Genomic DNA, 12954 nt, shown 5'->3' on the forward strand with positions numbered 1-12954 from the left:
ACAGTTGTAGGAGATAACACAAATGTAATTCATTCTATAGTTCTCAATTACCAGAAATTACTCTAAATATGCCAGCTTTCCAGATTGAGAATTACTAATTTTTAAGTATATTGAAATTTGCAGGTGCATTCTTTTTTCATTTATTTTAAAATAAATATTTATTATGCAAAAGACTATTCTGGTACACAGGAACAGATACTAGTAATGTGTAAAAAGTGTCCCCAGTCTCAAGGAGCTAAATATAAAAGGAGAAATAAGATATAAGTGAAAGTCTTAAATGTACAGTTTTTACTTAGTAGAAAGCCTTGAGCTAGAACTCAAACTCTTGGAGATGGAACTTCTTTTCTTCAAGGCAGAGGGATGTAAGAAATCATTTAGTCTAATCACCTAATTCATATAGGAAAAAAGGAGTTTATCTTTCTTGCTCAAGCCATGTCGTTAAACAGTGGCAAAGACAGAACCAAAGGCTCCAATTCTAGTTTAGGGGTTAATTCCTTATTTTCCCTTGTTTCTTTCCTTACATGGGTGATTGATTAGACAGTCTCCTTGTGAACACAGTGCAGGATTCGGAGTCAGCCTGCCTAGACTGGAATCTTAATTCTAACTCTTTTCTTACTGATTTTAGATAAATTTTCTTCTTTGAGCCTCGGTTTCCTCTTCTGCAAAATGGGGATAATGAGAGCATGTACAAGACACTTGGAAGGACAGAGATAACGAATGTGAAACTCATTTATTGAGAGTATACGATTATCTTCTCAATGTTTCAGTTTTTTAAAAACTTCCAATTTTTATAATAGTACAGTAACTTTTACAGTGACTAGAAATCTCTAACAGCATAACCACTGTTGAAAAAGACTGGAGCTCTGACATCAATGTAGAGGTCATTAACTTATTTTTGAGGTCGTTAAATTAAATTGATGAATGCAACCCATATTCCCCAGTTAGAATAATTTGTAGGCTTAATTTATCCTCATTTAATGTACTGTTACATATATGTATGCACTTTCCTCTAAGAAAATGTTACTTTTATTTTCACTGACTTTTACACTGTAAAAAAAAAGTTATAATTTACCCAATCAGAAATCCACCTTTAGAAAGGCTAATAGAAATGTATACAACATGACTCCTTAGGTTTGCTTTGCTGACCAGACAATTGATCTGCAGAATACTAATGCAAAAGAAACATTTTTTTCAAGAGGCAGATGGAAGTACAATCTAACTTGGACTGTCCAGATACCCATCAAGCTTATCTGCTGAATGTTATTAAGCTTCAGTCACAAGCTGGTCGTTCATTTTTATTAAAGTGAATTTTTCATTACTAAGCCAATATTTCGGTGAAACCTACCTTTGACAAAGATCGTTCTGATAACAAAAATGAAGAGTGTTATCAATTTTATTTCTAGGATTATCAAATAGGGACCTTCGAACATACGCATTATTTCACCTGACATAGAAATACAGCAAAACCGAGAAGAAGAGTCTTACCTGTGCATCTGTGTTTATCCTATACACGTCTTCTTTGGCACCAAATGTCCTCTTACAGTTGTCTAACCACTAAAGAAATAAGTAACCGTAAATTTTAACAAGGCACAATGTACTGTACAAGGCACGATGACACTGGTAATACAACAGCCTGTGCATATAAAATAACTTTAAAAGTTAACTTGGAATTCTGGGATTGGTTATAGACATAGCCTTCAACCTCCACTGAGCCTAATTATTTATATGCAACAAACCGGAAGCAGGCTGATAGTGTAAATACGGCTAGATGCACACACTGTGATGGTTTATTCACAGAAACACAATAAACAGTCTGCTCTTCTAGGGACCTCCGGTGCTCCATTTCAGTACAGAGTATTCTTCATTTTGCAGATTTTATTGGAAATCTTCACAACCTATACCTGACCTTTGTCTAATGGAAGATGGGGAAATGAAAGATGTGCTTCGCCTTTGGAAGCACAATTTAATAAAGCCAACTCAGAATTAACCAGGTCTGTTTGCTTATCAGAAGTGTAATTCTCAGAAGACTAGTGTCAGTTTTAATTAGTGAAACAGAAACCGAAACCCGTTTTCAATCTTGTTTTTCCTTTTCCTTTTCCTTCCTTTTGGACCGTAATGAATGACAAACATGTTATCTCCCAAGAATATTGACTACAGAAGCCAAATGTGGTTTTTCCTTATCCAGGGGCTATTTCCTAAAATTGGGTATTTACTTAAGGGATCTTTTCTTTGGTCAAATAAAAATAAAATAATAGCATTATAGTTTAGTGGGAAAAAAATGTTGGAGTCATGGAATGTCCAAGCTCAAGTGAAAGCTAAGAGCCTTCAAGTTAAGCTACTAGGTTTTGACAGTTTGATATTGTCAATACCCGTTATTTTCACTTCCTTGTTCTTTATGTGTGTGACAGATTGAGCATAAAACTAATATATATAAGAAATCACTAGGACTTTGAGAAAAACTACTAGCTACATTAAGTATTCTCTTTGAAAATATCTCAGTACTAGGCATTTAAAACGTTCAACTGTAGCTTAACATTCTACATGCAAAGAATGAAAATTAGACATCTCAGTGATTTCAAAACAACTCTGTGACCTTATGTTGCTTTTATCCCAGTCCCTCAGACTGCACAGGCCCTTAGGCTTTTTGCTTCACAGCATCTCTGAAGAAAACATGTGAAGCTGTCCTAGTGAGATACAGCTGCTGGCATCCATTGTCAAAAGGTATCCAGCAGATTTCTTTCTATCAGCAAAATTCAGCTGCAGTCTCTTGTAGAATGTGTACATTAGTCTTCATACAAAATATTAAAATGTTTATACACCTAATCATGCTCGCTAACCCAGTCCAATTTGTCCAAGTATCCTAATAAATAGAAATAAATTAGAAAAAATTAGAAATAAATAAATTAGAAAAAATAGTTTCAATTGAATGTTTACTGGCTTATTCTTATTAGACATACATTTTTCTATTCTATGCCTAATGGTACAGCATTTTAGGAGCCTTATTCAACATGTTTTTTTTTTTTTTTTTTTTTTACTCTGTTAAAAGACAAGCCCCAAGCCGATAGTTTTGTGGCTGCACACTGGCCTGAACAATAGAGATCCACATGTTTCCAGCCAGTGTAGACAAGACACAGGAGTTTGTGTATAAAATGTCCTCCAGTTTACATCCAATCAGTCTTCCGGTCGTAACTGTTTCTTTACTCAGGGCTCAAATGAAGGTTAAAATTGAACTGGAGAGGTTCTGCTCCTGGGCATGATGGGGGAACCTGTATAAGGTCAGTCCTCCATGGACAACTACAGAAGCAGAATACCCTCCACCAGGGGTGAGGGCGTTAGACAAAGCACGGAAAGGGAGCCTGCAAAGATGCCTGTGTTTAATCCAGAGGACTTGCTTATTCAAAGCTTTGCTTGTTCCTAAGGCAGAGAGGCTGAACAGAAAGTGGTGCCCCAGGGTGTCTGGCCCACAGTGTCACCGAGCTGGGCAAAGAGGGTTAACAAAGGTAGGGAGGTATCAAGGTCCAGGATGCTGGAGGAAAGGGGGCAGCAGAGAAGAGAGCTGACGGTCTGTGTGCAGCTTCCCTTGGTACCACGTTTAGCACATGCAGCAGGAGGAGAGGCTAGCAAACCACCAAGCCGTCTGGGAGGCTAAAGATGTAAGCAGATTTCTGGTCTTCTGGCGTTGAAAAGGACTGTTCATTTCCTGCCAAGATGGTCCTGATGAATACCCTTGACTTTCACCAGTGACGATCAGGAGACTCCAGGAATAATGGGAAGAATGTGTTTATATATATATATGTGTGTGTATATATATATATATATATATATATATATATATATATATGTGTGTGTGTGTGTGTTAATATATATATGTGTTATATATATATATGTGTTAATATAATATATCGTTATATATATGTGTTAATATAATATATATACATGTTATATATATGTGTTAATATATATTATATAATATATATATTATATATATATAATATATATATTATAATAGTAAAAACTTTTAGGGGGGGAAAAACTGAGTAACAAAAAATACTTGCTTGATAGAAGACAAGAAGGACGACAAGAAAAAAAAGGTAACAAAGAATAGACGGGACAAGAAATGGTGAGATGGTTTCTCTGAAGGCATCACATTTCTCCTGTATACAAACACTTGATTCAGCAAATTCATTGAAAAGAAGATTCTTTGCCCGCTACAATGCAATAGCACCTTTGCTGTAAATTATATATTAATATATAATTATAATAATATTTTATATATATATATATCTGTTATCGGATTCTCTATATTCCATTGGCATATTTGTTTATTCTTATGCCAATGATACACTCTTTTGAAATTTTTAATAAGTCTTACTGGCTGGAAGTTTAACTCTATTTAGGCTTTGTTGTTGTTGTTCTTCATGGACAAGGTTTTTAAGACTATTTCTGTGCAGGCCAGAGAGTAAAGATTTTAGGTGCTGCAAATCATTTATTCTCTGTTGCAACTATTTTAACTATGTTGTAGTGCAAAAATAGCCATAGACAATATGTAAACAAATACGATGCCTATGTCCCCAAAAAACTTATAAAAACAGTGGGCTAGTTATGACCTATGGGCTATAGTTTGCAGATCTGTGTTCAAGAAGGTGGTTTGCCTTATAATTAGCTGTTTGTACTTTCATATAAATTGTAGAGTTAGCCTGTCAATTTCCATTGGTAGACAGTTTGAGATTTTGAATGAGGGTTGCATTAAATCTACAGATTTTGGGGGAAAATGACATCTTTACCCATTTGAGTCTTCTGATTCATGAACATGGTATAGTCGTTCATTTATTGAGGTGGCCTTTAATTTCTTTCAGGAACATTTGAAGTCTTCTGGGTGGAGATATAGCGTATCTTTGACTAGATTCACTTGTAGGCGTTTGGTGTTTTCCTATTGTAGATGGTAAATGTCGCTATATTGCCAACCTCTCTAAAGCTTAATGGCTTAAAACAACAAGACACATCTGTGTTGGCTGGGAGTTCCTTCTGGTCTTGCCTCAGGTCCCTCATCAGTCCACAGTCATCTGATGGCTTGACAGAGCCTGGAAGTTCTAAGCTGGCCTCACTTAAATACCCGGCCTGCTAGCTGTCAGCTGGGATGATTCCATTCTCTTCCACATGGCCTCTCATCCTCCAGGAGGCTAAGGGTCAAATTAGTTTTCCAGACTTTATCCAAATGTACATGATGGCAAATGCAGAAGCTGCAAGAGGCCTGAATGCTAGTCTCAGAAACTGCACAGCTTCGTTGCTGAATTTGATTGGTCAGAAAAAGAGAAGGACATCTCAGACTTCAGAAGTGGGGAAACAGACCTCATCTCTTGATGGAAGGAACAGCAAAGCCATGTTGGAAAGGGGCACGGATGCAGAAAGGCATGATTTTCTGCAGCGTCTAGGGAAGGCAAAGGTTTCGGAAGACACAAATGACTTAGAAATCTTCAGAAAAGGTTTCTGAAGACACAAAATGATTTAGACGGAATGACCAAAAATTTAAAAGTTGGAAGTAACAAGTGGTGGCAAAGATAGGAAGCAACAGTAACTCTTGTACACACTTCTTCATGGATTACAAACTGAAACACTATCTTGTAGAAAACTGGATGGGTAGAAGTTGCTAAAGTTGAACGTGTGTATGCCCCATGACCCAGCAATTCTACTCCTAGATACTCAACAGACAGTGGACCTAAGTACACAAAAGACAGGTACAAGAACACACATGGCAGTGTTACAGTACCCCACCCTTCTCTGTGGCTTCAGTTATCCAAAGTCAAGGGCTGTCCAGAAGCAGACTATCCTCCTCTGAACTGTTGTCAGAAGGTCAACAGTAGCCTACCGCTACGTCATAATGCCTGCGTCTTTCATCTCTCCGTCTCATCAGGAAGGCATTTTATCATTTCACATCACAACAGTGAGGGTGAGTATAGTACAAGAAGATATTTTGAGAGAAAAAGGGACCACATTCACACAGCTTCTATTACAGTCTATTGTTATAATCGTTCTATTTTATAATTATTATATATAATTATATATTTAATTATAATATATATTAATTATAAATTATATAAATATATATTATATTTAAACCATATAAATATATAAATTATATTAATATAAATATATTTAATTTAATAATTAATATTATATATTTATACAAATATATAACTTTCTATAAATGTAATACATATTATATATATAATACATAATTATTATAATCGTTCTATTTTATAATCTTTTACTGTGCCTACTTTATAAATTAAATTTCATCATGTATGGGAGAAAACACAGTATACATAGGGTTCCAGTACTATCTATGGTTCCAGGCATTCAGTGGGGGTCTTAGAATGTATCCCCTGTGGATAAGGGGCGGACTACTATATTTGTAAGATGACCAGATCTTGCCCGATACTGCCCTGATGTTGAAAAGTCTTTCCTCTTTACCAATCTGCAATTCTTTCAGTCCAAATGTAAGATTCCTTCCTCCCTTATAAGGGGAGAAAGCTCTTAATAGAAGTATTTTCCTATAGCATGTTCTTGCCCTGAAAGAATCCCCCAATCTAAAATTACCATCTCGTCAAGGCCTAAGGTCAGATCTCTATTCCATGAAGTTTTCCTAATAGCCCAAAGTGACCTCTCTTTGGAAGTCACAGTAAATGGCGTCTGGTCTGTTAGATGTGCACAATTCTGCAGAGTCTCTGTCATTGCCAATACTTTTATCTATAGCTATAAACTGACACTTTACTTCTGTTGCTAATTATTCATATACAGTATCTGTGCCTTATATTCTTACCTCGTATACTAAGGGAATAAGAGACAGGTTTTATACTTTTCCTAGGCCTTTACGTGGGATATTTTTTTTAATCAAAAAACTTTTTTTAAATTAGTTTCAGACCTAGAATTTGGTGATTCATCACTTACATACAGCAACTGGTGCTCATCACAGGAAGGGCTCTCAATACCATCACCCATTTAGCCCATCCCCCACCCACCTCCCTTCCAGCAGCCATCAGCGTGTTCTCTGCCATTAGAATCTTTTGTTGGTTTGCCTGTTTTGACCCCCTGTTCATTTCTTTGGTTTCTTAAATTCCACAGACGAATGAAATCATACAGTACTTGTCTTTCTCTGACTGACTTATTTCACTTAGCATAATACTCTCTAGCTCACGTCACTGCAGGTGGCAAGATTTCATCCTGTTTTTATGACTGAATAATATTCCAAAAACGATGGAACGCTTCATGAATTTGCATGTCCTCCTGGCACAGGGGCCATGCTAATCCTGCGAATCTTCTCCGGATGGTTCCAATTCAGTATACGAGCTGCTGAAGCGAGTGCTACATGTAATGTTTAATAGTAATTCATGGAAGATCCATCTATTCTAGGAAAAAAATGCCTACTGTATACCGTTTATGTGAAAAAAACTTTTCAAGTTTTTCTGCCCCTGCTAATTGAAAACATTTACTCTGAGGGAACAGAACTACTGCCATTCTGCAGGGCCAGATTGGAGCTGAAGAAACACTTCCCTGCAAGTAGTATCTAGAATCGACTACATGCTTATTCTTCCCTTTGCCTGCCCACGTCCACAGCGCTAGATAAAAGGTCCCAGCTTTGTCACTGGTTACAGATTTCTTACATCACGGTACCATAATGCATTCTCCGAGAAGTACAGCTTTTCTTTCCCCACCTGCAATGTTGACAGCAGCTATGCGGTCTCCACATTGAGCTTTTTAAAACGCTGCAGTTTTCCACCGTGTTCTCAGGTTCTTAGAGGGCTGGTTTCTAAAAGCTACAGGTAGGAACCCACTGAACAGAGAGTTCCAGAGGCCCCATAATTCTCAGTAGAACCCTGAGGCAAGTGCCGAGAGGACCTCTTCTATCTGGGCTACTCAGCTGCCAAGTGCACGTTTCCGGGGTCAAAAGCAAACTCGTTTTCACGTGGTGAAGAGACTGACCTGCTCAGCTGCTTCTCTTTTGGCATTGTAGGTATCCAGATGCTCTTGCAACTCCAAAACACTGAACTTGAGTGTTTGCAGCAAACCGCATGACGTCAGCTGTCAAATCAGAAACATTGGTCCAGGTTATCATTTCTGATCACAGTCATGAGACCGACAACTTTTGGATCATGGAATTTCGGATAGCTGGGTTTTGGCCCGACTTCGTGCCAGTGTCCCTTACTTCACTCTGTCCCATACCGAGGGCTGACCTTTCACTGAAACAGAGCAGGAATACAGGGGGATTTCTGGGGTGCCACCAAGGATGACCATACCTTCAAATGCTTTCAAAAACTGCCTTCGGTGAGAAATGGCATGTCAGACCGGTATATACCTTTAAAGGTAAACTTTTGAAGCTTGTTAAACCTTAATTCTCTGAATATCTTAATACATAATCTCTGAGTGTGTTTTAAAACAAAATGGGAAGACCGAGGGGCCCTGGTTTCTTCATGGGAGGAGGTCTAGCCCTCTCCTACCACGGTTATTCAAGAATCAGAGGGAAAGTACCTATCTCTAGAGCATGAGTTTCTAGCTTCCCATCTATGACTCTGAAGAGTGATGAGAGGGAGGGGTCAGAATCAGAGTCACAAGTCACTGCATGTAATACACCGGAATTATATTTTGCTGGATATTTACAGTCAAATTGAAAATATAAACCTGTACACCTCATTCTTGATTTTGGCTCAGGTATCTCACGGTTTGTGGGATTGAGCCCTCCATTGGGCTCTGTGCTGACAGCACGGAGGCTGCTTGAGATTCTCTCTCTGCCCCTCCCCCTGCTCACACATGCGTACTCTCTCTCAAAATAAATAAGCAAACTTAAAAAAATACTTACTGTTTCAGCATCCACAAAGACTGTTGGGCATTCTGAACACATCATCATCACTTCCAGTGAACTTTTAAATTTGGTACCAATGCGTTGCAGACTCTCACCAAGAAAGCTGACTGCCTCATTAGTTATGTCTCCAAACTTTCTCTGAATTGTCTATGGAAAAAAGCGTAAAAAAATATTTAGTATTTCGTAAGAAGGCCCTTTTCATCTTTAACAAGCATCATTTGTAATCAGGGCAAACTTTTCTTTTAAAATCATTATTGTAGTGGGGCGCCTGGGTGGCTCAGTTGGTTAAGTGTCTGCCTCTTGGTCTTGCGGTTCGGGAGTCTGAGCCCTGTGTCAGGCTCTGTGCTGACATTGTGGAGCCTGCTTGGGATTCTCTGTCTCTCTCTGTCCCTCCTCGGCTCATGCTTTCTCTTTCTCTCTCTCTCTCTCTCTCTCAAAATAAATAAACTTAAATAAATAAATAAAATCACTGTCGTAGTGATATACAGCATTCTAATAACTGGTCTGTAAATCCATGTTTTTAGGCTTTTCTTTGGAAACGTTAATTTCACAAAATGATCAAAGATTTACAAAACAGCACTACTTAGAAAAAGAAACTAATGATACATGCCATTCATCTCCCCATTCCTGAGATTTCTTTCATTGGGAGAGACAGAAGGAATACATGCTGCACATCACGGGGAATAAAGTCCTTACATGTCTGGAGAAGTAGCTCTTCTAATGCTCTACCTGAAAGAAACTTTCAGTAAATGTGGTTTACTGTCCTGGGCTCTGAGCTGCCATCGGATTTAATTAAAGTCATACATATGCATTAGGGGTAATACCTTCTCAAAACTCAAGAATACTCATTAACATAAAATAATCCAATTGTGCCTTACCCACAATGAGCACTCAGTGAATGAGACTATATTGTCAATGGCATAGTTATAGGAATAGTTAACATGTGCTTACATGGGCATGTGTTGCACTGTTGGGTGTCGTTATGATTTAATCACAATAAAAGCATCAGCTACAGTCTCAGGCATCAGGAAACAATATCATTGGAAAGAAAAAAACTACTAAATAGGAAACCAAGGAGCAGGGCAAAAGTACAGAATAAAACAAATGCTCTGGCTAATGAGCGTAAAGAACTTCCGGGAGGGAGAGGCTGGCGGTTGCCATAGGTGGGAAAGCTGCAGCGAGAATACATCCTTAGCTAGGTCTTCCCAGATGGGCAGCATTTGCTTAGGTCAAGAGGAAGAGCGGTACACAGTTCAGCGGATGAGGACTTAAATGGCATTTCTTGGTGCCTTAGTTTCCCCAGCTACAGAATGCTCCAAATACATGTACATTTCACAGGTCTGTTACAAGAAGTAAATGATGTAAGGGATCTAGCACAATGCCTATCACGCACTGCAATGTTAGCTCATGTCATTATTTTCACAGTTGGAAGCAACCTTAGCTAAAATTTTTAAGGTGTGTCGAGACACAAAATTGTTAATTAATTTAGTATTTAAGTATAAACTTGTGTGATATTGACTGTAAGCTCTTGGAAGGCAGGGACTATGTTTCTGGCGTCCCCCCTACTGCAGAGAATTTATCAGATGCCGCTTCCAAGTTGTGCTTTAGTTGCCTGAAGGGAGGGATCTGTACTAGTCACTGCATAAATTACCAGCAGTTACTACAGTGTCACAATATAAATTTAAATAATATCACCATCTTTGGGGAGAACTTTTTTTTTTTTTAAAGAAAATCAGTGGGCATATGAAAACCTGAGACACTAAAACAAATAAAATAACGTAAAAATAGAAAACAGAAGGTGAGATACAGACTTTAGATCAAAACACCAGAACCTTATCAAGTAACTGTTGATATAAATTCAGAAAACCGTGAGCCTCACGGACCTGAAACAGCCTGGAAAACACGTGAAAAGTAAACACTGCACAGGACCCGTCGGTGTCGGACAGCATCTGGCTGACGTGGCGGTGCCAGGCTTCTTCGTCGTCGTCATATGCAACCGGCTGAAAGGCAGCTATTATGGCAGAAAGAAATGGTGATGGCAGAGGGGAGGTCTGGACTTCTGGAAAGCCATCTTGCTCTTTTTCATCTTGACTGTTAATACAAATATCACAGTAATCACGACACCATCTGAAAATAGTCAAAGGCATCCAACACAGACCGTGTGTATTCAAACGCATGCATTGACTTAGAAAACGTACAACCGCCTAAACTTCCTAAGAGAGTCCAAATAAGCAGATCTCTGTGTTCTTTCTACGTGGCATCTCTGGAATTAGAAACTTAATTTCATGTAACCACCTCAAAGCAAACCAAGTCCTAGAATATGCCAGGGGAATGGATTAATTTCAGTAGCTTCTGTGAATAATTCAGATGAGAATGTTTTCATATTATGGGCACCTCGGCGGCTCAGTTAAGCATCTGACTCTTGATCGTGGCTCAGGTCATGATCTCGCGGTTCACGGAGGTTTGGGCCCTGCAATGGGGCTCACACTCATTGTGAGTGTGGAGCCTGCTTGGGATTCTCTCTCTCCCTCCCTCTCCGCCCCTCCCCCATGCACATGCACTCTCTTTCTCTCTCTCTCTCTCTCAAACAAATAAAAAAGAATGCTTTCATTTTATTTTTATTATTTTTAATGTTTATTTTTGAGAGAGAGAGAGAGAGAGAGAGAGAGAGCACAAGTGGGGGAAAGGCAGAGAGAGGGGGGGACAGAGAATCTGAAGCCGGTTCCAGTCTCCGAGCCGTCAGCACAGAACCCGACATGGGGCTCGAGCTCATGGACTATGACATCATGACCTGAGCCAAAGCCAGATGTTTAACCAACTGAGCCACCCAGGCACCTCAGAATACTTTCATTTTAAATGGTCAATTTTGGAGGCTTTTTGATTGAACAGGTCCAAACTGATGGCGATAACATGTAAAGGGGTTTTGGCTATTTGGTTGGTCAAAGGCTCGCTTAGGTCCTTTATATGGACTGTGAAGAGATATTTGAGTCAAGACACTCAGTAGAGTGTCACTCAGGGTCTCAGAATTGCATGTTTCACATTGCAAAGGAGCTCTGAAGGCTTTGCAGAAATTGCAGAGCAATTCATGTGGAAGAGAGGCATCTGGGTAAAGATGGGCCAAAGATCAAAATAAAGCAGGCATTTGAAGTGGCAACTTAAGCTATACCTCAAAACAGTATATTTTTACAAGGTCGCTGTGGTGATTGACTTTAACAAAATGTGTCTCGTGAGCTTAGGTAATCATCCCTCTATATCCAGTAGGGATGCACTGCTCTGTTTCAGCTTCAATACAGGGCCAAGGCCAATGATTTTGGCTTCAACCTTTTAGGAAGCCCAATAGTTGAGTATCTGGCATCGCCGAACTTGTGTATGACGAATGAACGAGTGACTGCATAGCTACTGCCATCCAAATCGGTAATGCGAACAAGCCGTGTCACCAACATTGTTAATATCCGAATGTACACTTTCAAATATGGGAAAACATTCTTGATGTACTGGGAGTGAACGTCTCCTTCTGTGTGGCAGATGTTAAAACTCTATTATCACTTGAGGGGGCGCCTGACTGGCTCAGGCAGAGGAGCATACAACTCTTGATGCTGGGGTGAGGAGTTCAAGCCCCACATGGGGTGTGGAGCCTTACTTAAGAAAAAAACAAAACCTCTATTATCACTTGAAATACAAATGAATGCTTTTTATTGTAAGAGTGAAACTCTGAAATATCTGGTGATTACTAAATATTAATTTTTGTATAAAAATAATTATCAAGGAGCTTGAAATAATTGAATGGGGAAATAGATGCACTGATAGGGTATTAAACTAGATACCTTTATAAAGAACAATATTTTACGCAACAAATATTTATAAAATTTAAATAATAAAAATTAAAAATAGATCTACCCTATGACCCAGCAATAGCACTGCTAGGAATTTACCCAAGGGATACAGGAGTGCTGGTGCATAGGGGCACTTGTACCCCAATGTTTGTAGCAGCACTTTCAACAATAGCCAAATTATGGAAAGAGCCTAAATGCCCATCAACTGATGAATGGATAAAGAAGATGTGGCTTATATATACAATGGAATACTACTTGGCAATG

At 38.8% G+C, this 12954-nt stretch overlaps 1 protein-coding gene and 1 pseudogene across 7 annotated transcripts in view; both read right to left on the bottom strand.

The window, feature by feature from the left end:
• The window catches only part of FRYL (FRY like transcription coactivator), a 269670-nt gene that overhangs the window by 6055 nt on the left and 250661 nt on the right, over positions 1-12954 (bottom strand). For all 7 annotated transcript variants that reach the window (XM_049632000.1, XM_049631993.1, XM_049631998.1 and 4 more), the window contains 4 exons: positions 10741-10984; positions 8855-9004; positions 7981-8079; positions 1486-1554 (listed from right to left, as the gene is read on the bottom strand). In XM_049632000.1, the coding sequence (XP_049487957.1) occupies positions 1486-1554; positions 7981-8079; positions 8855-9004; positions 10741-10984 (562 nt within the window). The remainder of the gene's footprint in view (positions 1-1485; positions 1555-7980; positions 8080-8854; positions 9005-10740; positions 10985-12954) is intronic.
• LOC125924126 (uncharacterized) lies at positions 7249-7363 on the bottom strand (annotated as a pseudogene).

The sequence above is a fragment of the Panthera uncia genome, chromosome B1, assembly GCF_023721935.1.
Source record: "Panthera uncia isolate 11264 chromosome B1, Puncia_PCG_1.0, whole genome shotgun sequence".
NCBI lineage: Eukaryota > Metazoa > Chordata > Mammalia > Carnivora > Felidae > Panthera > Panthera uncia.